General features: G+C 44.1%; 1 protein-coding gene across 1 annotated transcript in view; it reads left to right on the top strand.

Annotated features, from left to right (window-relative positions):
• The window catches only part of MUC13 (mucin 13, cell surface associated), a 29,331-nt gene extending 12,164 nt beyond the window's left edge, over positions 1-17,167 (top strand). The window contains exons 4-12 of the mRNA XM_003275550.4: positions 309-415; positions 2,321-2,376; positions 6,192-6,355; positions 8,990-9,109; positions 9,431-9,560; positions 10,530-10,567; positions 12,169-12,253; positions 14,280-14,481; positions 15,873-17,167. Coding sequence (XP_003275598.1) covers positions 309-415; positions 2,321-2,376; positions 6,192-6,355; positions 8,990-9,109; positions 9,431-9,560; positions 10,530-10,567; positions 12,169-12,253; positions 14,280-14,481 — 902 coding nt within the window. The 3' untranslated portion in view covers positions 15,873-17,167. The remainder of the gene's footprint in view (positions 1-308; positions 416-2,320; positions 2,377-6,191; positions 6,356-8,989; positions 9,110-9,430; positions 9,561-10,529; positions 10,568-12,168; positions 12,254-14,279; positions 14,482-15,872) is intronic.
• Positions 17,168-26,640: the final 9,473 nt, after the last annotated feature.

Here is a 26,640-nt window from a genome sequence, read left to right as displayed (position 1 = left end):
AAAAAAAAAAAAAAAAAAAAGACTAGGCAATGATTTGGAAAATACCTATTATATAATAAGAAAAAAAGAAATATGGCATGAACTTGGAATTACAACAATGTAAACTGTAAATGGAAAGAAATATACCAAAATGAAAATGGTTGTGCTAGGTTGGGCGGGATTATGGGTAACTTTTAAAATATTTCCAGATTTCCTGTTGTGTCATTATACAATGTTGGGAATTCTAAAAAATAATCTATGTTTTAAAACAAAATGGAAATGACCCTCTTTTCATTAAGTAGTACAGAAAGATTCTGCTTAACTTTCAGGAAAGGTATTCCCTGGGACGATTTTAGTGAAAGTATCAGAAACATTTGACCCAGAAGAGAAACATTCCATGGCCTATCAAGACTTGCATAGAGAAATTACTAGCTTCGTAAGTATTTTCCAACTTTCCTTTCTGTAAAGCATTCTTTGTTCTAACACTGAGTTGCAGAGTGTAGAGCTGGTCTTCAGGTGGTTCACGCTGGTACCATTGTACCAGTTGTTCAAACAGTGAAATGTACATTTACTGGTCGGTAAATGGAAGCTGTCCTGAGCGCCTCCACCAGTGCCACCACTTCTTCATTGCCCAGGCCTCTCCCCTGGGGCCCTTGGACCACCCCATAGTCTTGCACCTGGAGGCGTGGCACCTGGCCTGGCATGGCAGAGGACATGCACAAGCTGGCTCCAGCCATACCATACCCATTGTTTTATGAGCTATTAACCCAGTTGTAAATGGACAGATAAATATCACGAAGTTTTAAAATAAATTATTTCCACAGAATGAAAGAGAAAAAATTTAAAGATGTTGTTTTTCTTTTTTATATTCAAATTTGCATAAATTTTCATACTGGTCTGGCTTTTAAAAAAAATGTCTAGAAGAAGAATTACATCTGAATATCTGTTACTTATTTTTTCCCATTTTCAAAAATGTTGGCATGAACAATAGTTTCTCATCGTTTAGATTATTGTGAGTGAGTGCACACATGTGAGCAAGCATGAAAGGAAAGGGTCTTTCCATTCTGCAGCCACAGATGTTAGCCCTGGAAGGACTCTCAGAGCATGTCCAGCCAATATAGCTCAAAGTTCAGTTTTAAAGGAAAAAATATTAGCCTTAAATATGTCTTAGAAGTCGAGGTGGAGGCTGGGAATGGTGGCTCACGTCCGTAATCCTAGCACTTTGGGAGGATAAGGCGGGCGGATTACTTGAGATCAGGAGTTTGAAACCAGCCTAGCCAACATGGTGACACCCCATCTCTACTAAAAATACAAAAATTTAGCCAGGCGTGGTGGCACGTGCCTGTAATCCCAGCTACTCAGGAGGCTGAGGCAGGAGAATCGCTTGAACCCAGGAGGTGGAGGTTGCAGTGACCCAAGATCATGCCACTGCACTCCAGCCCGGGCAACAGAGTGAGCCTCTGCCTGGAGAAAAAAAAAATAAAAAGTAGAGATGGAGAGACATTTTTTTTAAAGCTGAAGTCTTATTCCATGACAATGTCTCTCAATTTGAAATTATATCACTATTAGAACTGGTAACATGTAAAAAATATATCATGGAAATGATTTTACAGATGGTGCAAAGAGAGCTAATGCTTCTGACTGCACAGCCAGCCAGTACATGACAATGCTAGGATAGAATCTATGGCTGCTGTGTCACAGAGTTTGCTCTGCCCCTTTGCCATGTCACCTCTGCCCTGTGGGCCAGCTGGCAGTGACTTGCCTTCTCATCTCGGATCTGCTTTCAAATGTGCCAGCATGGATGTTTTCAGTACATTGAAGATAGCAACATCAATGTGGTCCTACTTCCAGGGAACCCCTGAAGAACTTCATGTGGCTTTACTGAGCAATGGTCACAACTTTCCCCAAACTTGACTTTGAGTGTGAGTGTCACAAAAGCCCCCTCCAGTTACAGGCCTTATGCCCCAGTCTTCAAAGATCAGATTAGAGACTTGATCTCAGTCAGGGTTTGATGTTCCTGGGGGAACCAGTGAGGGGATGAAGCATTCTTATAGTTTCTGGGAGATTTGTAATCCAGAAGGGATGCACCAGAACTCCCTTGCAACCATTAGAGTAGAGTTAGGAAAATAGAGACAACTGACTTTCTTCAAGGTCCTCTTAGCAGCCTTTGTGGGGGCAGTCCCAGCTCAGGCCCTAAGAAGTCTCCCAGGGTCCATTTTCTACCTAGTTAGATCCTGTTAAAGGCTAGATAGAGCATTATTTTTTTCTGCCCCATTTGATTTGTAGAAAATGTGAAAAAAAATTGTTTTTTACTTGTTATTAAATCTGTTCTCCTCCACAGTTTAAAGATGTATTTGGCACATCTGTTTATGGACAGACTGTAATTCTTACTGTAAGGTAAGTTTGTTATGGACTACTTTGGAGGCAGATGTGTGTCTGTCTAACTTCCAAGCTTGTCTTGAGGTCTGCATGTAACATTAAGGCCCTCTGTGGCAAGTCACAAGAGGAGAGGGTCAGTCTCAGTCTGAGCACAGCAAAGGGGACTGTGTGCCTTGGCCCTGCCTCCGATGTCACCCCAACTCTGGGCAGGGCATGGCCTGGGGAAGGCAAGATTCTGCCTGTGATTGGCTATGCAACAACTTGTGCACATGGTCCAGGACATCATCGGGATCTCTTTGTTTGTCTTGATCCCATGGCTGCAAACCATAGCTAGTCAATCTCTGAAATGTGCATTCCAGCGGGCCAGGCGGAGACCGAGTGGCCCGTGATCATCTCTTCCCTCATATGGCAAGAGTGAGGGGGACAAGAACACCCAAATCACACACCTGGCTACAGAAGGGTCAGTGGTGAGCTTTCTGCAGTGAGAACAAGCACTTACTGAGCACTTCAATATATAATGGCAAGTGCTGGGTGCTATTTAGGGAAACAAAGAGGCAGAAGATTGTCAAGAAATTAGCAATTGCTAATGTGCTCCTCCTCTGGAGCACATTAATACACACATACTTAGGCTGAGGAAAGAATGCTCTAAGACCGATGAAGTTAGGTAGGAAAAGCAGCCCTCGGGTAGCAATGCACTATTTACATCTTAAGTCTTACTATTGTATTCATCCTTATAAGCCATATCAAATCCTTTGTGGAGGCCAGGCATGGTGGCTCACATCTGTAATCCTAGCACTTTGGAAGACTGAAATGGGAGGATCACTTGAGGCCAGGAGTTCAAGAGCAGCCTGAGCAACATAATGATGCTACATCTCTACAAAAAAAAAAAAAAAAAAAATCTTTTTTTTTTTTTTTTTTTTTTTTTGAGATGGAATCTCACTCCCGTCATGCAGGCTGGAGTGCATTGGTGTGGTCTCAGCTCACTGCAACCTCCACCTCCCAGGTTCAAGCGATTCTCTTTCCTCACCTCCCAAGTAACTGGGATTACAGGTGTGCGCCACCACGCCCAGCCTAATTTTTGTATTTTTAGTAGAGATGGGGTTTCACCATGTTGGCCAGGCTGGTCTCGAACTCCTGACCTCGTGAGCCACCCTCCTTGGCCTCCCAAAGTGCTGTGATTACAGGCGTGAGCCACCACTCCCAGCCTAAAAAAAAACTTTTAAAAATCTTTTGTGCATAAGAGAGAGAGAGAGAGAGTATGTGTATAGAATTTCAGAGAGGTATTTTAAAAGTGATAGATTTCTAGCTTGGTCTTGAATGAGGGGCAAGTCTGGTTGGCAGTGAAGAGGCACAGTTTGCATGGTGGGAAGCTGGCAGCAAGCAGACAGGCTGGGCCCAAACGCAGTGGCTCTGAAGCTGGAGGTGTGCAGCGGACAGCTGCTGGAGGGCTGTGAATTGTTTCTGGGAATTAGGTTTGGTTTAGTGGACAACAGCCAGTTCATGTGTAGCGGATGACTGGATACAAACAGGAACGGTGAAATTGGAATGGAGTTAGCTAAGCCTGTACTTGAATCCTGGCCTTGGCACTTCGTACCTGAGTGACCAGCCAGGTGTTCTAACCTCTCGGAACCGTTGTCACTGCGTCTGTATAATTGGGATAATCTGATCAACTTCCCCGGAGCCTTGTGAGGAGTAACTGAGATAACATTTGGAAGATTCCCTGTATGCAGTGCCTGGCACGTAGTTGATTTCGACATCATCTGTTTCCTTTCTAGAATATGGGACCCTGCAGTGTGATGGAGAGCTGGTCCCACAAGATCATTTGGGGGATCCCCAAAACTGTGGCACTCCTTTGATTCTTAAGGAGTTACTAGAAGGGAGCCAAGCGTGTTTGGAGGCAAACCTTCACCTGTGAGCTCAGAGGCATGGAGGGAACTACTTCCCCCACCTCAGGGGCCATTGCAGGGCAAATGCACCTGGGGCTCACCTAGAAAGGCATTTCTTAGGTTCCAGCCCAAAATTGTCTCTCCACTCTGACTCCCCAAGCTCTTTTAGCCCAAAATTATCTCTCCCCTCTGACTCCCCAAGCTCTTTCAGCCCAAAATTGTCTCTCCCCTCTGACTCCCCAAGCTCTTTCCTACTATACAAATGTTGGAATTGGAAGGATCCTCAGAATTTCTCTCTTTAAAACCTCTCTTTGGACAGAGGAAGAAACTCAGGCCTGGAGAAGCTGACTGGTCTTGGGCCACAAGGGTCTGGACCTCCTGCCTTAACTCCAAGCCTAGTGCCCTCGTCATTTATACTCAGGTGTGCAGTGGCTCCAATATTCCCTTTAACCGTTTCACAGGTGTAAGGTCTTGCCTCTCCTGAATTAGAGTATAAACGAGCAGGTTCTTTTAATGAATATATTATGGATGGCATTTGCTTTCCTAGCCCCAGTGCAAAGCTATGCCATATATTTCAACCAATATAGAATAATTTTTATCAAGTACACCTTTCTCACTGCCCTATTACATTCCACTGCCACTCCCCGCACCCCCCCCGCCCCGCCACCAAATCCCATCATGAATGAATTATGGTAGAAAATATTAAATTACAATGCTGAAGCCCATTTCATTTTTTGGACTCCCTTTTGAGATGATTGTGCCTAAAAATGGAATTTGGTTCATGTTTTGGATTTTTCTTGATTGTTCTGAGGACCCAAGGTGGCTGCAAACATTGCTTAAATAGGTTGGCTATATTTTCAGCCTTCTGCATTTATTCGAAAGTCAAAATGAAATTTTAGCTGGGCATGGTGGCGTGTGCCTGTGGTCCCAGCTGCTTGGGAGACTGAGGCGGCAGGATAAGCTGAGCCCAGGAGGTCGAGGCTGCAGTAAGACGTGATCTCACTACCACACTCCAGCCTGGTGACAGAGCAAGACCCTGTCTCAAAGAAAAAAAAAAAAAAGTCAAAAAGGAGTATAGAAAAAAACATTTAGACAACAAAAATATATCCTGAGGCTTAAAAGCACAGAGCGACAAATCAGATAGTGAATACGTTTTTAAAAGTCCTTTTTCCCCCTGTCTCAGTGATTGTATCACTTGATTCATTTTGGAGAATGAAATAATTAAACTTGGCACAGCTGTGCTTAGGGCTCCAAACTGCAGTGCTGATTAGAGAGAGAGACAGTGACAATGTCTTGCTCATGGCAGGCACTTGATCTTGCTGGTAGGATTTGCTCATGTTTCCCGCAGCCCTGGCCCTCTTTGTTTCAGTTCTCCTCTGGGTCATGTGTGTCCAGGCCCAATCATGTTCCCACTTTGAAACTGCCTGCTGACTTCCTGGTCCTTTCTGGGAGTGATCCAGGCTCTCTGTGGCTGGTTACTGCTTTCTCCATGCAGAGGGAGGGACACGCGCCCCTCTGTCTCTCTCAAAGAACCAGTCTGAGATTTAACAGCTCAGCGAGACCTACTCTTGCTGTCCTACAGAAAGTGACAATTTCCCATTTCAGGTGTTACTTGTTCTAATTCTGATTAGCTCTAGGCTCCTAGATCCTTAAAATGATGATTCACAATTTTTCCAAAAATGATTATCCACAATTTTCTTAAGTTTTCTCCAACAGAACATTGTTTTCACCATAGGTTTCCTCTGAATACACATCAAATAGAGACCTTCAAGCCTGTACATTGCCATCTTTTTGCAGCTGTCGGCCTCCATGTGTGGGTCCCAATCGTAGGGACAGGACAGTGGGTCAGGACTAGGGCCGGGAGATTCAGGAGTCTGGGAGATTAGAAGACTTATTTGTTGATTCTTCAGTTCAATTCATTAAGTGACAGATTCATCTCATTTTTAGCACACCTCGGTCACCAAGATCTGAAATGCGTGCTGATGACAAGGTTGTTAATGTAACAATAGTAACAATTTTGACAGAAACCACAAGTGACGATGAGAAGACTGTGACTACTAAAATTAATAAAGCAACTGGAAATAACTCAAGCAACATTCTAAACTATAATTGTAAGTATTGTATAATTTTATTCAAAGTTTACCTGAAGACCTACCTACCTTTTTTGTAAATCTTTTCATTATATGTGAAAAGGACACAAGAACTGCGTCATTGAACTGACAACTGTCTCTAAATTTCTTTTTAACCAATTCTTCTTCCCTTTTCTTGTTCGCTTGCCTTCTGCTTCTTTCCAACCATCTCCCAAGTCATCAAACTGACCAGTGTGTTCCTCTCTAGGAAGGTATAAATGACCAGACAAACCACTGCTGGGCAGGGAAAGAAAAAGGAGAAACAACAGGGCTTTATATCAAGTTAAAGCTTTCCAAATTATTACAGGAAATTTTACCTATGGCTGGGTGTGGTGGCTCACGCCTGTAATCCCAACACTTTGGAAGGCCGAGACGGGTGGATTGCTTGAGCCCAGGAGTTTGAGACCAGCCTGGGCAACATGGCAAAATTCCATCTCTACAAAAAATTAGCCAGGTGTGGTGGTGTAGGTCTGTGGTCTCAGCTACTTGGGAGGCTGAGGTGGGAGGATTGCATAAGCCCAGGAGGTTGAGCCTGCAGTGAGCTGAGATCACGACACCACACTCCAGCCTGAGCAATAGAGCAAGACCCAGCATTACCTGTACTATTTTCCCCTTTAGACTGACACATGAACCCACCATGTAGCTGTAGCAATTTGCGTTTGCTGTGTTACAACGGTAGTGGCCAAAAACAACCACCATTTATTTATTGCAACCCTAGAATTCTATGGGTCTGAATTTGGGCTGGGCTTCAAGTGGATAGTGTGCTGATCTGGGCCAGGCTTAATCGATCTCTGCTGGGCTCACTTAAGCATCTGCCATTAGCTGCTGGGTCAGCTAAATGGTTTGTCTCTACTCCACGTGGTCTCTTATCCTCAGCAGACCCATCCAAAGGATTTCAAGAGCAGCAAGAGGGTAAGATTCAATGCACAAATATTTCTCAAGTCTCTGCTCACATCACAGTTACAACTGTCCAGTTGGCTAAAGCAATTCACATGACCAAGCACAGTGTGAAAGGGCCCTGCCAAAAGGGTACAGAAAGGTGTGAGTAAATTGATGTCATGACTGCAGTCAACCCACCACAACAGTCATCAGAAGTTCCTCACCCCAGAGGTGACCCTTTGGGGCCAGTCCCGGGAAGAGGTGTTTGCAGCTGGTTCTCAGTCCTGGTTGCCAAATCCGGAATCCTCTGTTGAGCCACAACTTATTTGACTTTTCTATAGCATTTGACACTAGTATCCTTCCCTTCTAGATGTTCCCTTCTTCCTGGGCCCGCATCCACCATTCTCCTAATCACCTTCGTGCCTCCCTCATCCTTCTTTTTGCTCCTTCTGAGACTCCTTTTTTCATCTCTTAAATGTTTGCTTTTTTGTTTGTTCATTTGTTTGACAGGGTCTCACACTGTTGCCCAGGCTGGAGTGCAGTGGGATTATCTTGGCTCACCACAACCTCCAACTCCCGGGTTCAAGCGATTCTCCTGCCTCAGCTTCTTGAGTAGCTGGGATTATAGGCGTGTGCCACCATACCTGGCTAATTTTTGTATTTTCAGTAGAGACAGTTTTCACCATTTTGGCCGGGCTGGTCTCAAACTCCTGACCTCAGGTGATCTGCCCGCCTTGGCCTCCCAAGGTGCTGGGATTACAGGTGTGAGCCACCATACCTGGCCAGAAAACACTTTTTCCTGTTCTCTGGCTTAAGTGGCAAAGATAAATTGTTTTCTTTGCCCAAAATTGTAGAATCTCTTGCTCTAGGCTTTTAATCAGAGGCATTTTCATGTGGCAGGTGATGAAGGAGGCTCAATTACAGTTTGGGATGTTTAGTAGAGAGGAGCCATATGACTCTACCTACTCCTATTCTCTCCCCCAATCCATACTCAGACTCATCTTTTTTTTTTTTTCTTCCCGAGACAGAGTCTTGCTCTGTCACCCAAAGCTGGAGTGCAATGGCACGATCTTGGCTCACTGCAACCTCTGCCTCCTAGGTTCAAGCAATTATCCTGCCTCGGCCTCCTGAGTAGCTGGGATTACAGGCACATGCCACCACACCCAGCTAATTTTTGTATTTTTAGCAGAGACGGGGTTTCACCATGTTGGTCAGGCTGGTCTCAAACTCCTGACCTTGTGATCCACCAGCCTCGGCCTCCCAAAGTGCTGAGATTACAGACATGAGCCACCATGGGCAGCCCAGACTCATCTTTTAACCCTAATGCCTTCCAACCCATTTATATTTCTTTATTTATTTTTATTTATATTTTGAGACAAGGTCTCACTCTTGCTCAAGTTGGAGTGCAGTGGCATGATCATGGCTCACTGTAACCTTGAACTTCTGGGCTCAAGTGATCCTCCCACTCCAGCCTCCTGAGTAGCTGGGACTACAGGAGCTTGCTAACTTTTAATTTTTTTCACTGTGTTGCCCAGGCTGGTCTTGAACTCCTAGACTCAAACGATACTCCTGCCTTGGTCTTCTAAAGTGCTAGGATTACAGTTGTGAGCCACTGCACCTGGCCCCAAAACTTATTAAAAGGCAAAGTATAACAGCAATGGGGTGGGGTAATTTTCACAAATTACCTTATCCATATTGTCATGATGAATATATTTTTAAATTATTTGTGCTTCTCAGCGACCTCTCGTTGTGATTATTATGGCTGTAATCAGACTGCGGATGACTGCCTCGATGGTTTAGCATGCGATTGCAAATCTGACCTGCAAAGGCCTAGCCCACAGAGCCCTTTCTGCGTTGGTAAGTATTTCACCTGCTTCTAAATGTTCTTCACAACATAACTTTCTCTTCTTTTGCAACATACAAAATTCACTGCTTAAGTTTCCACATGCATTTCAGAGTCCGAGTGATGTGACATCTGACTTTAGTCATATGGACCATGGCTGAGACCTTTGCTAGCCCATATCTAGCTTCACAGGGGGCACATCATGTGTGGAGTCAATAAGCATCTCATTTTACCTAGAAAAAGCAATGTGAAAAACACTGTCATGTTGTCACATGTGACTTTGGGGTTAAAGAGATTGTTTCTGAAAATTACCCAGAAATCATTCTGTTTTGAAGCTTCCAGTCTCAAGTGTCCTGAGGCCTGCAACGCAGAGCACAAGCAATGCTTAATAAAGAAGAACGGTGGGGCCCCTGAGTGTGCATGTATGCCGGGCTATGAGGAAGATGCCAATCAGAACTGCCAAAAGTAAGAAAAATCACTTTGTTTTTGTCTTGCCACAGCTGGAGCTAGGCAAAGAAGAGAGACCTTACAACACGTATATAGGTGTTGAGTCAGGAAGTTGGTAAGCTCGCATAGGTTGGTAGAGACAGAGCATCTTCATCATCGTTATCGTTAATGGTTTTTTTTTTTTTTTTTTTTTTGAGATAGAGTCTCACTCTGTCCCCCAGGCTACAGTGCAATGGTGCAATCTCGGCTCACTGCAACCTCCACCCCCCAGGTTCAAGTGATTCTCCTGCCTCAGCCTCCCGAGTAGCTGGGATTACAGGTGCCTGACACCGTGTCCAGCTAATTTTTGTATTTTTAGTGGAGACGGGGTTTCACCATCTTGGCCAGGCTGGTCTTGAACTCCTGACCTCGTGATCCACCTGCTTCGGCCTCCCAAAGTGCTGGGATTACAGGCGTGAGCCACCGAACCCAGCATCATCAATAGTTTTTGAGCATTCTCTATGCTCCAGGAAACACACTAGGTAATACCTATCGCACAGCAACACCGTCAGGAATGTCTTAATTTCCCATTTTCAGGTGAGGAAACTGAAACTGAATGTAAATAACATCCTCCAGCTCACAGGGCAGCAAATAAGTGGCAGAGCCATGTGGCGTCACAGCCTAAGAGGGTCCCACTACCCTCCATACCTCTTGGGTTCAGCTTTGCCTGAACTGGAGAATCTTCCTGAAGCCTGGAGGGTGGAGTGTTCAGTCAGTAGCAAATGAGCCTGCATGGGATTGTGTATCCCCCTCACCCTTCCAGAACCCCAGGGAAGGTGGTCTCCTGGAAGAATGAGAGTGTAAGGAAGGCAAAAGAAAGAGGAAAAAGCAAGGGAGGACAGAATAAAAGGAAGATGGAAAGGAAGAGGTGGAGATTGGGGTGGGAACTCTGACATGCTCCCCACAGGGGCTCTTTAACACTGTTTCCTATCGGTCACTGTATTTCAGGTGTGCATTTGGCTACAGCGGACTCGACTGTAAGGACAGTGAGTATGAAAGCCTTGCTATTATAAACAAGTTATTAAACATCTGAGAAATCAATAGTGACCCCATTCAACATCCTGCCCAGTCCCTCAAAGTCTCTGTCCTCTTTCATAAAGAGAGAGACCATCTGCCTCCAGTTTGCCTTCTGGGTCCTGCCATGCCATGCCCACCCTTAGGTTATGAACAGCAGCCCCTCTGCCATAGAAAATAACAGAACTCAGCACCAGGAGTGGGCTGGCACCTCTGGACTTGCTTGAGACCAGAGAAGGGAGTCTTAGCATTATATTGATTTCCTACATTAGCTAACATATGCGTTATCTGCTGCTACTAGAGATAAAAGACCAGTACATTCCAAAAATTCTGGTGGTTGTAGAAGAGCAGACCTAGAAACCAGACATTTAAATACTCAAATCCTTTTGTCTCAGAGCTATTTACTGGTTTGGGATATTTTGCTGCAAATTCAAATTCTGTACCCTCCCATGCCCCACCCCCACCAGATTAAGACAATACTAACTTTAAATTTTCACTATTTTATATTCTAAAATTTACATAATGAACTAGAGATCAGTTTTCCAAGATGAAGGAAATATTACTGTCAGCCTTCCTGCCAGCCATGAAGATAGCGATGAGTGACATTCTCCATTTCTACTGTATTTTATTGCAAGGAATAATTTGCTAAGTCTTTCTTCAGGGCTTTCAATTTCCGCACCTATAAAATGAGAAGTTTGGACCAGACAAACTTTGAGGTCTTTCCCAAATTTGCTAGTCTATGGCCCCATGAATCCACATTAAAGGTGGCATTTGTGGAAGCCGTATAGCAGAAAGAGACAGAGGTCTAGAGCAGTGTTGTGCAACAGAAATATTATGAGCTACACATTTCATTTGAAATTTTAGAAATTTCAAGTAAATTGTTAGAAAGTAAAAAGAAACAGATGAGGTTGATTTTAAGAACATATTTTATTTAACGCATATATCCAAAATATCATTTCAACATGGAATCAATAAAAAAAGATAAACCAATTATCTCACATTTTTTTCACAGGAAGTGTTTGCAATCTGGTGTGTCTGTTACATTGTGTCTCATAGCCACAGTGAAGTGTCAATAGTGCCAACCAAGGCAGAGATAGGAGAGGAGAATGAGTGATAATGAATGTCTAGACTCTTCCCTCATTGATGTTATTATCGAGCCATTAGCTGGCTCCTCTAGCAGTGACATTTAACTCCAACCTAGTTTCCTTAGCTTATCAGTAAGGTGAGGTATGGAGGGCAGGCAAAGGCAGCAGAGGTAAGGAGGGAGGTGTGGCCCTCAGTTGATACTCCACTCCCCACAAAGTCCAGGAAGACCCTGCCACCATCCTTTGTATTTACAGTCTTTTGTCTGGCAAGGCTGCCCTTTCCAATTGAGTCCTGAAGACACAGTTTAGGAAGTATGAGGAGGGAATGCTAAAGGAAATAGGCCAACTACCCAACCTGGCCTGGAGGGTTGGAGACCAGAACCTGATCATCTTCACAGCTAGGAGTCCCTGGGAATACACGAACCTGTGCAGTAGACAGCTGGGGGCCAGCTTGTTGGAAACTGTTCTTATTTTTTCCTCCCTTTCAGAATTTCAGCTGATCCTCACTATTGTGGGCACCATCGCTGGCATTGTCATTCTCAGCATGATAATTGCATTGATCGTCACAGCAAGGTATGGGATGAAAGTGTCCTTTTTAAATTTTTTTTTTGTAGAGAGATGGGGGTCTCACTATGTTGCCAATGTTGGTCTCGAACTCCTAGACTCAAGCCATCCTCCCACCTCTGCCTCCCAAAGTGCTGGGATTACAGGCATGAGCCACCACACCTGCCAGAAGTGGCCTTTTCCTGCGGCACAGCACCACCAGCATGACACTCTCTAGTTTCCAAACATACTCATCCTTTCCTGGGCAAGAGAAGGGAGATAAGGAGAGGCCTTTCTAATACCACTGACTTTTTTTCCTTACCTTAATTTTCTTCTTATTATATAAGCAATAGCATGATCACGGAAGAAAATAGAGAAGTGGGTAAAGGGGCGGAATTTAAAAATCACTCACAAAACCCACCACGCTGAGGCAACTAACATTTTGAGATATAACCTTCCAGATTTATTTATATCTTTTGTGTTTTTAAAATTTTGGATTGAGGTTTTTTTTTTGGTTTAACACCATAAGATGACATAGCAACCATTTCCTTATGTCACTAAAAATTCTTTGTTAATGTAATAGTATTTAACTCCACTGAAGTTGTCAAATACAATTTTCATTGGGTCACTTCCCTGTCCAGGACTCTGCTACAAATGGTCTAAAATCAACCTCAACTAAACCCCCTGGGTTGTTTTTTTTTTTTTAACTTTTTTTAAGAAAGGTTATCTCGTTAGCCGGGCATGGTGGTGGCACCCCTGTAATCCTGCTACTCAGGAGGCTGAGGCAGGAGAATCCCTTGAACTGGGAGGCAGAGGTTGCGGTGAGCCAAGATTGCCCCACTGCACTCCAGCCTGGGTGACAGAGCAAGACCCTGTCACACACACACACACACACACACACACACACACACACACACACACGTGTTATCTCTGCATGGCTATTTCTCAGCTTGGTGCCTTAAGGTCTCTTCTCTTAAGGAAGGGGCAGTAGAGTTCATTCATTCAACAAATATTTAGATAGACTAAAGGTCCCCCCATTAATAGGGAGGCAAATGCTGTGATCTCTTTCCCATTCTAAATGTGCCAAGTGGGGATCCACTTTGATTTTTTAAAGCTACTGTTTTCTAACATTTAGTTCATATCTTATATTTTGGCAAAATAGGTAGTTTTCCACCACAATGTGAGAGGATAAACAGATTTTAGTTTCCTAAAATATTTTGTTCTTGTTTTTTTTTTTTTTTTTTTTTTTTAAGACAGAGTCTTGGTCTGTCACCCAGGCTGGAGTGCAGTGGCATGATCTTGGCTCACTGCAACCTCCACCTCCCAGGTTCAAGCGATTCTTCCGCCTCGGCTTCCCAAGTAGCTGGGACTAGAGGCACGTGCCACTGTGCCTGGTTAATTTTTGTATTTTTAATGGAGACGAGGTTTCACCATGTTAGCCAGGCTGGTCTCGAACTCCTGGCCTCAAGTGATCTGCCCACCACCGCCTCCCAAAGTGCTGGGATTACAGAGGTGAGCCACCAAGCCTGGCCTCCTTTCAAGTCTTTGAACTTGTTTTACTCATTTTACCCACCATTCTTAGATGTTGACTTTGCTTGAATGAAATGCTGTATCTCAAATTATTTTCTAATATTATGAGCAAAATATGAATGAGGCCAGTGGAATTAGATGGTTATGTTGGATCAGCATTGAAGTCCAGGTTTTGTAGCTACACAGAGCTCATGACCTTAAACTTAGGGAACCTACACTGAATAAAATAATGAAGTGTTTTATTTCATTATTAGTGGGGCATCAAGTCTGCAACTTATTCTTTCATAAAAAAACTGTTGTTAGTGTTCTTTGGTTATGCAACTTATTCTTAATTGGTTCAGAAATGTTAATAATTGGGGAATCTGGGTGATAAGTGTGTGAGAACACTGTAATATATGAATTTTGTAACTTACAAATAAATGTGAAATTATTTCAGAATTTAAAAATATTTTTTAAAAGAACATTAACATTTACTTCAAGAAACTTTCTGCCATTGTCAAATCCTAATTCCTCTTACTGATTACAGATCAAATAACAAAAAGAAGGATATTGAAGAAGAGAACTTGATTGACGAAGACTTTCAAAATCTAAAACTGCAGCCGACAGGCTTCACCAATCTTGGAGCAGAAGGGAGCATCTTTCCTAAGGTCAGGATAGCGGCCTCCAGAGACAGCCAGATGCAAAATCCCTATGCAAGCCAGAGCAACATGCCCCGCCCTGACTATTAGGTGAGTCAATGGGCTTTTTCTCCTGCTTTTGGGAGTGAATGCACCAGGGCAGAGCAGAGACCTGGTTGCTGGATCTTCAATCCTTGGCTGCCCTGCAGGCTTTCTTTTTCTTTTTCTTAATTGAAAGAGAGAGAGAGATCAAAAAGGAAGTTCCCTGCTGTTGTAACTCTGAGCATCTATGTGACTTCAGACACATCACTTAATTTCCCTGGCCTTTGATTTTCTCATCTGTAAAAAGGGCAGCTTAATTTAGATACCCCTAAGGTCCCTTTAGATTACCAACTTCCACGAATACGACTCCAGAGATTATGATGACACTTCTCAGGCTGTTTAAAGACCTAGGTCCTCAGCCAGGACCAGGGAAGGACATTGGATGTAAACATAGTTCTGTGGGATCCTTTTCACCAGGCTGTGTAAAGGCAATGCTCTCTTTCCCTGCCACTTGATCTCAAGGCAACTCAATATATATATATATATATATATATATATATATATATATATATATATAAAGTTCTATTTGTTGTTGTTGTTGTTGTTTTGAGACAGAGTCTCACTCTGTCACCCAGACTTGAGTCCAGTGGTACGATCTTGGCTCACTGCAGCCTCAACCTCCTGGGCTTAAGTGATCCTCCTACCTCAGCCTCCCAAGTACCTGGGACTACAGGCACATGCTGCTATGCCTGGCTAACTTTGGTATTTTTTGTAGAGGTTGGTCTCAAATTCCTAAGCTCAAGTGATCCTCCCGCCTCGTCCTCCCAAAGTGCTGGGATTATAGGCATGAGCCACTGAACTGGGCATCAGTCCACTTCTAAAGAGATAAAATGGAGCTTAGCTTGTTGGCTCATCCCATACTCCTAGCACTTTGGGAGCCTGAAGCAGGAGAATTGCTTGAGCCCAAGAGTTCGAGACCAGCCTGGGCAAATAATGAGGCCCCCATCTTTACAAAAAATAATAATAATAAAAGATAGCTTTTTAAAAAAGGAGATAAGGCTAGTTAGGCTGGCGATACTTTATTTCTCTAGGGAGAACTTTCAAGGACAATAGCTTGTACCCACTGGGTTTGTATTGGATAATCATAGCTGGCACTGCTTAGTGTGATTGAATGAAATGTTGAAAGGAGGAAGCCTGTAAGAGACTTTTGGAGGAAGAGTGACAGGAGACTGAGATGGAAAGAAGGAAGATGGTAAAGGAAGAGGAGAAAGGGAGCTGGGGAAGAGATGGGGAATGGAAGAGACGTGAGAGAAATGATAGGGAGAATATGGGATAAAGCTGAAGAAGACAAATAATGTTAATGAAAGTAATGTTAATAATTTACAGATCTAAATAATCGCATATGTTTCTGTTGGAGTGTTTTCTAAGAGTATTATCTCTCCCTCTCTGTTTCTGTCTAGAATCATAAGAATGTGGAACCCGCCATGGGCCCCAACCAATGTACAAGCTAAATAATAATAATTATTTAGAGCGTTTAGAAAGACTGATGGAGAAGGGAGCACCAGTAAAGATCTGGCCTCCGGGGTTTTTCTTCTATCTGACATCTGCCAGCCTCTCTGAATGGAAGTTGTGAATGCTTGCAATGAATCCAGCTCGCTTGCTAAATAAGAGTCTATGACATTAAATGTAGTAGATGCTATTAGCGCTTATCAGAGAGGTGGTTTTCTTCAATCAGTACAAAGTACTGAGACAATGGTTAGGGTTGTTTTTGAAATTTTTTTCCTGGTAGGGCAACAAGAATCATTTCCAATCTAGAGGAAAGCTCCCCAGCATTGCTTGCTCCTGGGCAAACATTGCTCTTGAGCTAAGTGACCTAATTCCCCTGGGAGACATACGCATCAACTGTGGAGGTCCGAGGGGATGAGAAGAGATACCCGCCATCTTTCAAGGGTCACAGGCTCACTCTCTGACAAGTCAGAATAGGGATACTGCTTCTATCCCTCCAATGGAGGGATTCTGGCAACCTTTGAACAGCCCAGAGCTTGCAACCTAGCCTCACCCAAGAAGACTGGAAAGAGACATACCTCTCAGCTTTTTCAGGAGGCGTGCCTGGGAATCCAGGAAATTTTTGATGCTAATTAGAAGGCCTGGACTAAAAATGTCCACTATGGGGTGCACTCTACAGTTTTTGAAATGCTACGAGGCAGAAGGGGCAGAGAGTAAAAAACATGACCGGGTAGAAGGAAGACAGGCAAAGGAAACTGGGCAGGGAGGATCAATTAGAGAGGAGGCACCGGGGATCCACCTTCTTCCTTAGGTCCCCTCCTCCATCAGCAAAGGAGCACTTCTCTAATCATGCCCTCCCGAAGACTGGCTGGGAGAAGGTTTAAAAACAAAAAACCCAGGAGTAAGAGCCTTAGGTCAGTTTGAAATTGGAAACATGCGGTCCAGCGAAGGGTGCGAGAGGGAGCTTGTGCTCAGGAGTCCAGCCGTCCAGCCTCGGGGTGTAGGCTCCTGAGGTGAGCCACTGGGGCCTCAGCCTTCCCTGGTGACAGAGGCTCAGCTGTGGCCACCAACACACAACCACACACACACACAACCACACACACAAATGGGGGCAACCACATCCAGCACAAGCTTTTACAAATGTTTTTTATTTCTAATGCCTTGTTCTCTTTAAAGTTATTTTATTTGTTATTATTATTTGTTCTTGACTGTTAATTGTGAATGGTAATACAATAAAGTGCCTTTGTTAGATGGTGTCCTTTCTTGTGTCTGGGGCTTTTTTTTTTCTTTTTCTTTTTTTTTTTTTTGAGACACGGTCTCGCTCTGTCACCCAGGCTGGAGTGCAGTAGTGTGAACATGGCTCACTGTAGCCTCAAACTCCTGGGTTCAAACAATCCTCCCATATCAGCCTCCTGAGTAGGTGGGGCTACAGGAGTGTGCTATCATGCCCAGCTAATTTTTTTTTTTTTGGTAGAGACAGGGTCTCACTATGTTGCCCAAGCTGAGTTTGGGGGTTTTGATGATGCACACAGCAGTTAGTCTCATTTTAAATAGCAAAAGTGACACATGGCAAATGGGAGTGATTGATATTTGCTATTCTTATTAGGGGTTATTGGATTACCCAAGATAACGTTCTACCGCATAGTAGACATTTGCTTCCTTCATGCACATCCCACTCCTACCCCATGATGACGAGCATTTTGGGTGGGGCTGATCCTGCTCCCAGCTACAGAGGTTGGCCCTGGTTGGCTCAAGCCAATCAGTCAAATCCCATGCCTCCTTGCCACAATAATTGTCCTAAAAGTGAACATGTGGCATAAGTGGATACAATTAGAATAAAGCCTAAACTTTGGTAGGAAGTTTGGAGAAAGAGAAACTTTCTTCTGGAAAGTGGGCTTGAGGGTGTGAGGTCTTGAACTGCTTCTGTTTTGCTGGGGACAAAGCTGACACACACAGAGGAGAAGAGCTGAGAGAACCAGAGAGAAATGGACCTGGCACGTTGATCAAACCATGCCTGAAGCCTCTGGAATTGCCTCTGCTACCAGGCCAGTTTGAATAGTTTTTTCCTGTTATTTGCCGTCAAAAAATCCTCACTGATACCACTTATGTTTATTCTTGTATTCTCATGGCTAAATGGTGGATCACATACAAGAAACATACTCTTATGAGCTATTAATGCCCACACTAAAGACATTAGCCATAAACCAATCAGTTAACAGCAGCAGAGTTAATGCAGGCAGAATTTACAATTGGCTGGCCACTGTAATTTGTCATCACAGACTTTATTTCTGACCCGCACATTACCCCCTTTATATATAAATATGGTTCTGGATTCAGTACTAGCAGAAGGCTATTGGAACCTTATTTCTAAAGAGGCCTTTCCCCCTTCCTGATCCCGCTTTGAACCGGAGCATGCCAACTCCTGTCACTTCTCAAAGGTCCTGAGCCATACTAATTTTGGGCTTCCTGGGCCATTCTTCAAAGACTTCCATTGCTATTGTTTGAATAAAAATAATCTCCTAAACATGTATATGTATAATGTTTATGAAAATGGCTTTTGCATTTGCATTCAAAAATTTCTTTTTGATTGTTGTGCAACATGACCTATAATTCATTTGTTTCTGCTTGCTGGTACCATTGCAAAGGTTTTCTACTAATTGTCCTGCCATCTTGGAGGGCTGTCAGAGTGAACTTTCTACGATGCATATCTGATTGTGACACTCCCTTGCTTAAGCTTTCAGGGGTCGTCCACTGAGAAATAGAGCTCATAGAATAAAGTCAGACTCCTGGTGGCATGGCACTCCTAGACATCCGGTTACTGCCGCTGATTGTGCTGGCTTTGTCTCATGCCCCTCCCCACGGTGCACTAACACTTTGGCCATACCTGCTGTTTCCTAAACATACCACCTTTTTAATTAATTTTTTTTTTTTTTGAGATAAGGTCTGGCTCTGTTGCACAGCCTGGAGTGCAGTGGTGTGATCTTGGCTCATTGCAAACTGCCTCCCAGGCTTAAACCATCCTCCCATCTCAGCCTCCTGAGTAGCTGGGACTACAGGCACATGCCACCACACCTGGCTAATTTCTGTGTTTTTGTAGAGACGAGGTTTTGCCATGTCACCAGGCTGGTCTCGAATTCATGAGCTTAAGCAATCCACCTGCTTTGGCCTCCCAAAGTGCTGAGATTACAGACATGAGCCATCGTGCCCAGCCAACATACCATCTCTTCATGCCTCCGTTCCTTTGTTCATGCTTTCCCTCTTGCTTTCCCTCATGCTTTCCCATTTTGGAATGCCTGTTTCCTTCAACTACCTAATGTCTCTTAATCTGTTTGAGCTGTATTACAAACTACCACAGACTCAGTGGCTTACAAACAACATAAGTTATTTCTCACAGTTCTGGAGGCTGGGAAGTCGAAGATCAAGTTGTCAGCCAATTTGGTGTCTGGTGAGGATCCAATTCCTCATAGATGGCCATCTTTTCACTGTAACCTCACATGTTGGAAGGGGCAAAAGATCTCTCTGGGTTTTTTGTTTGTTTGTTTTTGTTTTTAGATGGAGTCTTGCTCTGTTGCCCAGGTTGGAATGCAGTGGTGCGATCTTGGCTTACTGCAACCTCTGCCTCTTGGGTTCAAACAATTCTCCTGCCTCAGCTTCCTGAGTAGCTGGGACTACAGGTGCGTGCCATCACACCTGGCTAGTTTTTTGTATTTTTAGTAGAGACAAGGTTTCACCATGTTAGCCAGGATGGTCTCCATTTCCTGACCTTGTGATCCGCCCGCCTTGGCCTCCCAAAGTGCTGGGATTACAGGTGTGAGCCACTGCGCCCAGCCTGGGGTCTCTTTTATAAAGACATTAATCCCATCCATGAGGGCTCTACCCTCATGACCTAATAACTTCCCAAAGGTCCCACCTCCTAATAGCATCATATCAGGCTTTAGGATTTAATATATGAATCTTGAGGGTACCTAAACTTTTAGACCACAGCACCTGATAAATACCTCCATCTGCCTAGAGCTACTAAACCATTATCTCCTCTGGCTACCCCAGCACTCTCAAGTAGAATTGCCTCCTTCATGTCCCAACTGGTCCTGTAACCAGTTCCCCCAGGGAAGTGGTTGTATATGGTTCTTTCTCACCCAGCACAATGCCTGGCATAGAACAAGCATTAAATAATTGTGAAATGGGAGTGTAAAACAGGACTCTTGCAGCTCAACCTTGAAGAATATGTTCATTATCTTGATTGTGGCACTGGTTTCACAAGTATACACATATGTCAAACATTGTCCAATTGTACACTTTATAAATGTATACTTTGGTGTATGTCAATTATACCTTCACAAAGCTGGGTTTTTTTATTTTTATTTTTTAAGTGGGGAGTGAACTATTATGTAGAGCTGTCTCCAACCTTGAGGGCAGCACCTTCTATGCACAGCCCTAAGACAGGACGAGAAAACGCACATGTCACACTGCTGGCTCTCCGCATTAGACCTAAGGTCCTCTGAGGTTGGCTTTGGGTGAAACAATACGGGATGGCCCGCTGCCCTGACAGCAGCAGGTCTTAGCTTCACGTTGGGATCCCCTGAGGAGGTATAAAAGTTACTGATGCCTGGGTCCCATTCCAGAGCACTTCATCAGTCTAGGGCAGACCTGAGTCTCAGGAGTATTTAAACTCCCACCTGCATGTTTTTTTTTTTTTTTTTTAATAGAGTCTCCCTCTGTCACCCAGGCTGGAGTGCAGTGGCATGATCATGGCTCACGGCAGCCTCTAACCCGTGACCTCAAGCCATTTTCCCCCCTCAGCCTCTTGAGTAGCTGGGATTCCAGGAGCCACCCGCCACGCCCCGCGCTCCCAGGTGCTTCTAATGTGCAGTCGAGTTTGAGAACCACTGTTTCAGGTCACTGAATTGGCTAATGGTCCAACTCGAGGTCACATCACTTCATTTCCCATTCCTTCCTCCGAGAGTCTAGAAGCCAAGAGCCACATTGTGGACAAGAAGCCCCAGTAAGCTCCAAGTCTCTTTATGGAGAAGGTGACCAGGCATCCAGATTGCATCAACACCAAAACCGCTTGAGGCTGAACTCTTTTGTGTCATTTTGCCCCCAAACCTACCCTGTCCTCCCGCCCCTTTCTACGGCTAGGCAAATCTCCGGGCCGGTAGATGGCGCTGTCTCCTATGGCTTGCAGAAAACTCAACTTCCGGCGGGGCGGCGCTTTTAAAAGGCTTTTTTGAAATCATTAACTTTCATTTTATTTTTTTCTTATCGAGACAGAGTCTCACCCTGTCGACCAGGCTGGAGTGCAGTGGCGACATCTCGACTTACTGCAACCTCCGCCTCCCGGGCTCAAGCGATTCTCCTGCCTCAGCCTCCCGAATAGCTGGGATTACAGGTGAGCACCACCATGCCCGACTAATTTTGTGTTTTTAGTAGGGACAGGGTTTCACCATGTTGGCCAAGCTGGTCTTGAACCCCTGACCTCAAGTCATCCTACCGCTTTGGCCTCGCAAAATGCTGGGATTATAGGTGTGAGCCACCACACCTGACCTTAAAATCATTAACTTTTAATTCACCGTTTCTAAATTTCTCCTTGGACTTTTCCTTGTTGGTCTCTTTATTGCTTGTTATTGTGCTAGGGAAAAATGAATGTTACGCTGTTTGCTCTTGTTGAGATATTTGCATCATTTTTACTGAATCATTAGAGATCATATATTGTCCTCTTTATTGCTCTTATACATAACCATAAGTAATGTTAATGTCATATTAATGGTGCATAAAATTTGGTACGATTGTTCAGAGAAGTCAATGTTTTATTTAGTGGTGATTGTACAAAATTAAAAAGGAGATAAATCCATTTTCATTGAAAAATTCTTCAGTTAAATAAAAAACAAAATGCCACCCGTGGGAGGTGAGGTGAGCAAGATCTGTCTGGGTTTTCCCTGAGGGTTCTCCGAGAACTCCAGTTTGCCATTAATTGACAATCCACAGTGCAAAAAGCAAGGTTGGAGATTAGGTTGGGGAGAGCCCTGGAAGGCATAGGGGGGTGTTGTTCTCAGTCTCAGGGCTATGAAATGTGGTGCTCTTATTCAAAGACAGAAGCCTGGGGCAAACCATCAAAGGCCTCATAATTTCTGCAGGCCTGGTAACATTTCTCCTGAGCCCACAATCATGACATGTGGGCCAATAAGGAAATTCTCTGCTACTTCCAGATGAGAGAACCAGTTTGAAAATCAACAACAACAATAATATTTCGTATATTATGAAGCACTCCCTATATGCCAGGCACAATTCTTGTGCCTCACACATATTAACCCCTTTAATTCTCACGATAATTATGAAGTAGGTACTATTTTTATGCCTGTTCAATATTAGGGGAAATAGAGGCAAGTAACTAGTCTGCAGTCACATAACTAGGAAGTGACACAGCCAGGATTTGAGCCAGGCAGTCCAACTCCATTGCCCACCTCTCTGTCATTTAACATTAAAATATTAACAGAGGTAATATATTTCAATAGTCAGCAGGAACAATATGACATATATTTGAAGCTGAGAGTGTCCTGTATTTACCAGGACCTGGTGCCAGATGCAAATAGAGCGGTGGATGAAACACAGGCTTCACCATCCTGTAGCTCACAGGTTAATGGCCTTTATTACCAAAAGTGCAAAACTCTTTCTTTACTTATGTCATTGTTCAAATTTCATAAAGTATTCTCATATTCTCTCCAGTAAAGTAACTTATCTAAAACTACCTGCAACATGCCTGCTGCAGCTTTTTTTTTTTTTTTGAGACAGGGTCTTGCTCTGCTGGCCAGGCTGGAGTGCAGTGGCATGATCATGGCCAACTGCAGCCCTGACCTCCTGGGCTCAAGCAACCCTCCCACTTCAGCCTCCTGAGTAGTAGGACCACAGGTGAATGCCACCACACCCGCTAATTTTTAAAATATTTTGGAGCGATGAAGTCTTGCTATGCTGCCCAGGCTGGCTGTGAGCCCTGGGCTCAAGTGATCCTCCAACCTTGGCTTCCCAAAGTGCCTGGATTCCAGGTGTGAGCCACCACGCCTGGTCTGCTTCTCATTTATTACCCCAGATATGGCTTCCTCTCTGTTTGGGGGCCCTCCAGCTTTTCTATCTTGTGTGAAGGCTCTCCATTCTCTAATCAGCTGTGGTGTCCTGCCCTTGTGCAGTGATGGGAGGAATCTTGGAGGCTTCTTTCCTTTTGGTGGAAACAATAGCCTCCTGACTGGGTCCAAGTCAAAAATGAATCCCCACTGTACGGCCAGCCCCTTTGCTGCACCTGAACTTCCTGAAGGAAAATCCTCTGTTTTATTTCTTTGCTATGTAAAAAGCCCTTAACAAAATTTATTGAATGTAAAAATTAAGTCCCTATTTCAATGAAGTGGCATGGCATCCTAGAGCAAAGCATGTCCTGGAATATGAAAGCAAATAAATAGAGTCAGGGCTAAGAGAAAGCATCTCTTAGCCAGCCCTGAGTAAGGGTCTTTACCATTTTCTTTCTTTCTTCTTCTTTTTCTTTTTTTTTTTTTTTTGAGACGGAGTCTCACTCTGTCACCCAGGCTGGAATGCAATGGTACGACCTAGGCTCACTGCAACCTCTGCCTCCCCAGTTCAAGTGATTCTCCTGCCTCAGCCTCCCAAGTAGCTGGGATTACAGGCACCCGCCATTACTCTGGCTAATTTTTGTATTTTTAGTAGACAGAGGGTTTCACCATGTTAGTCAGGCTGGTCTCGAACTCCTGACCTCAGGTGATCTGCCCGCCTCGGCCTCCCAAAGTGCTGGGATTACAGGTGTGAGCCACCACGCCTGGGCTTTTTTTTTTTTTTTAAAAAAGACATGGGGTTTTGTGGTTTTGCTGTGTTGACCAGGCTGGTCTCAAACTCCTGGCTTCAAGTGATCCTCCTGCTTCAACCTCCCAAAGTGCTGTCATTTTCTTAATAAAGAGAATTAACTTACACGATATCCTCTAAATGGTATGTAAGTCTCATTCCATAATAGAGCATCTGTCATTTTTAACTAATCATTTTTTGTTGCTGTTATCCACAGTCTCAAGTTTAAAAAAAAAAAAAAGACCTCAAAGTGTCAATACAAATAGATATTTGGACAATGGACCCCACCTGAATATTCTAATCAAGCCACATCTATTATTGCTTGTGTGTCTTCCTGATAATTCCCCTACCCCTACCCCTACCCTCTTAAAGTGGTGATTCAGGTCCTTCCTGTTTTGTTTTCAAGGTCACTACTGATCTCAATTCAGTAGAAAGCCAAAGAATATGGAAGATTTTGCAAGAGAGATTTTTTATGAATCAAGTCTGGTATTACTGCACCTCATTTCCCCCCACATCATACTGGCTTAGAATTTGTCACATAACCGCACCCAACACCCCAAGGGAGGCAGGGGAATATAGAAGAGCTACTTGTCCAGGAACATAGCACTTTGTGAACAGCTCTCTAGTCTCTGTTTTTCTCCCTTCCTTCACCTTACAAAATTTCCTCATCCTTTGAGACCCATCATAAACACCACTATTTATCCCTAACCCTGTAACAGTATTTGGCACATGGTATACACTCAATAAATATTTGTTGGATAAATGCATCATTTCACAAATATTTTAAAACTTTTTTTGCTTTATTTTGTAGAGATGGGGTCTTGCTATGTTGCCTAGGCTGGTCATGAATTCCTGAGCTCAAGCCTTCCTGCCTCGGCCTCCCAAAGTGCTGGGATTACAGGCATGAGCCACTACGCCTAGCCAACAGATACTTATTTCAGTGCCCACTCCCAGGGAGTTGAGTAATAAGTCAGAGACTAATTCCATAAGCAAATAACTTCAACTTCAACTCTTCCAATGGAGGCAAGGACCAAGTTCTCTAAGAACATGAAGGAAGCCAGCTGTGGTGGCTCACACCTGTCATCCCAGTACTTTGGGGGGCAAGCGGGGAGGATTAATAGAGCCCAGAAGCTCGGGCAACATACTAGGTTGACCAGACCGGGCAACATAGTGAGATCCCACCTCTCCCTCCAAAACAACAATAACAACAAAAACAAGCAAAAAGGAAGAACATGGAGGAAAACACTCCGTCAATAGTAGTCCTAGGAGTTTTCACAAAGGAAGCAACATTTGAGCTGGGTATCAAAAGGCAAATAGGAGTTTACCAGTCACAAAAGATCAGGGATAGGGCCTTCGAAGGAAGAAACACAATCTGCAAAGATAAGAATGTATCTGTCTGTGAGGGTGGGAGTAGGGGCCAGGCTCTGAAGGGCTTTGTGAGTTGTGCAATCTGATTCCTGGTCTACTTCAGTATACTTCGGTCTTTCAAATATACCTGGTATATGTGCTCTGCCTCCTTTTTCTTTTTTAATTTTTTTTTTTGGTTTTTCTTTTTTCTTTTGTAGAGACAAGGTCTCCCCATGTTGCCCAGGCTAGTCTTGAACTCCTGGGCTCAAGTGATCCTCTCACCTTGGCTTCCCAAAGTGCTGGGATAACAGGCATGAGCCATGTGCGTGCCCGGCTTCTTCTTCTTCTCCTTCTTTTTCTTTTTTTGACAAGGTCTCACTCTGTGTCCCAGGATAGAATACAGTGGTGCAATCATAGCTCACTATAACCTCAAACTCCTGGGCTTAAGCAATTCTTCCACCTCAGCCTCTCAAGTAGCTGGGACAACACGCGTATCATTACCGTGCCCGGCTAATTTTTTATGAGATGAGCTTTCACTATATTGCCCAGGCTGGTCTGCTTCAAGCCCCTGGGCTCAAGCGATCCTCCTGCCTTGGCCTCCCAAAGTGCTGGGATTACAGGCATGGGGCACCACACTCAGCCTCCTACATCTTTTTGAGTTGACTAAAGCTAAGTGTGGTCTCTGGAAGGCACACGAGTCTGAATGTGTAGTCTAACATAAGAAGAACCCCTAGTGAGCATTGCAGGCATCATGTTTTATTTTATGGTCTCTGAAATATTGGAAGGGACAGTGATCAATCTCCACTGAAGCTGGGAGAAGAGGAAACTATCAAAGGCTCTTGAGTTACAAGGAATGAAGTATTTACTTATTGATGATTAAATAATTGGGGTGGATTAGCTAGGAAGCTGATGGAGGCCTCTTGGGACATCCTTTAAAGAGGAGAGGTGATCATTTTTAGAGTCCACCCATAAGACAGGCCCTCATAGTCTTCCCACATAAAGAACACGTTCAAACAGGCATTCCGTCTTCTATGTAAGCGCAGTGCTTTTTTGTAGAACAATTTTTAGTCGGTAGATCAGGTTATGTAAAGTAGAGTCTGCTGCCAAGTGCGGAACACATTTGGCTTTGCAAGTGGTAATTATAGAGCCAGCTCTGGCAGGGACCAGGCCCTTCACTTTCCAGATGAGCAAACTGAGGTCCAGAGGGTGGCAGGCAGTTGCACGGTTGCTCAGCTAGTTGATGGCAATGAGGACTGGAACTCAATTCTTCTGATCCTGGGCCCAGATTTCTCATTTTCCTCCACTAGCAATTGAATATGAGGGGCCATATTCTACAAAAGGGGCATCAGCTACTGCAAACAGGTGAAAGCTGGGTCCTGGGCTGGTGGCTGATGGCTGAGCCATGGCTTCTTGTGTACCTGGTCCTTCAGCAGCTGCTCACGCTCCATTCCCCACCGCAGCCCCAAACATGACACCCTAAGAAGGGTAGGGGTCCAGAAGCTTGTCCCATCTTTTGAAAGGCTGCTGAACTGC

Source organism: Nomascus leucogenys, chromosome 21 (genome assembly GCF_006542625.1).
Source record: "Nomascus leucogenys isolate Asia chromosome 21, Asia_NLE_v1, whole genome shotgun sequence".
NCBI lineage: Eukaryota > Metazoa > Chordata > Mammalia > Primates > Hylobatidae > Nomascus > Nomascus leucogenys.
This window is presented reverse-complemented; position numbering and strand designations above follow the sequence as displayed.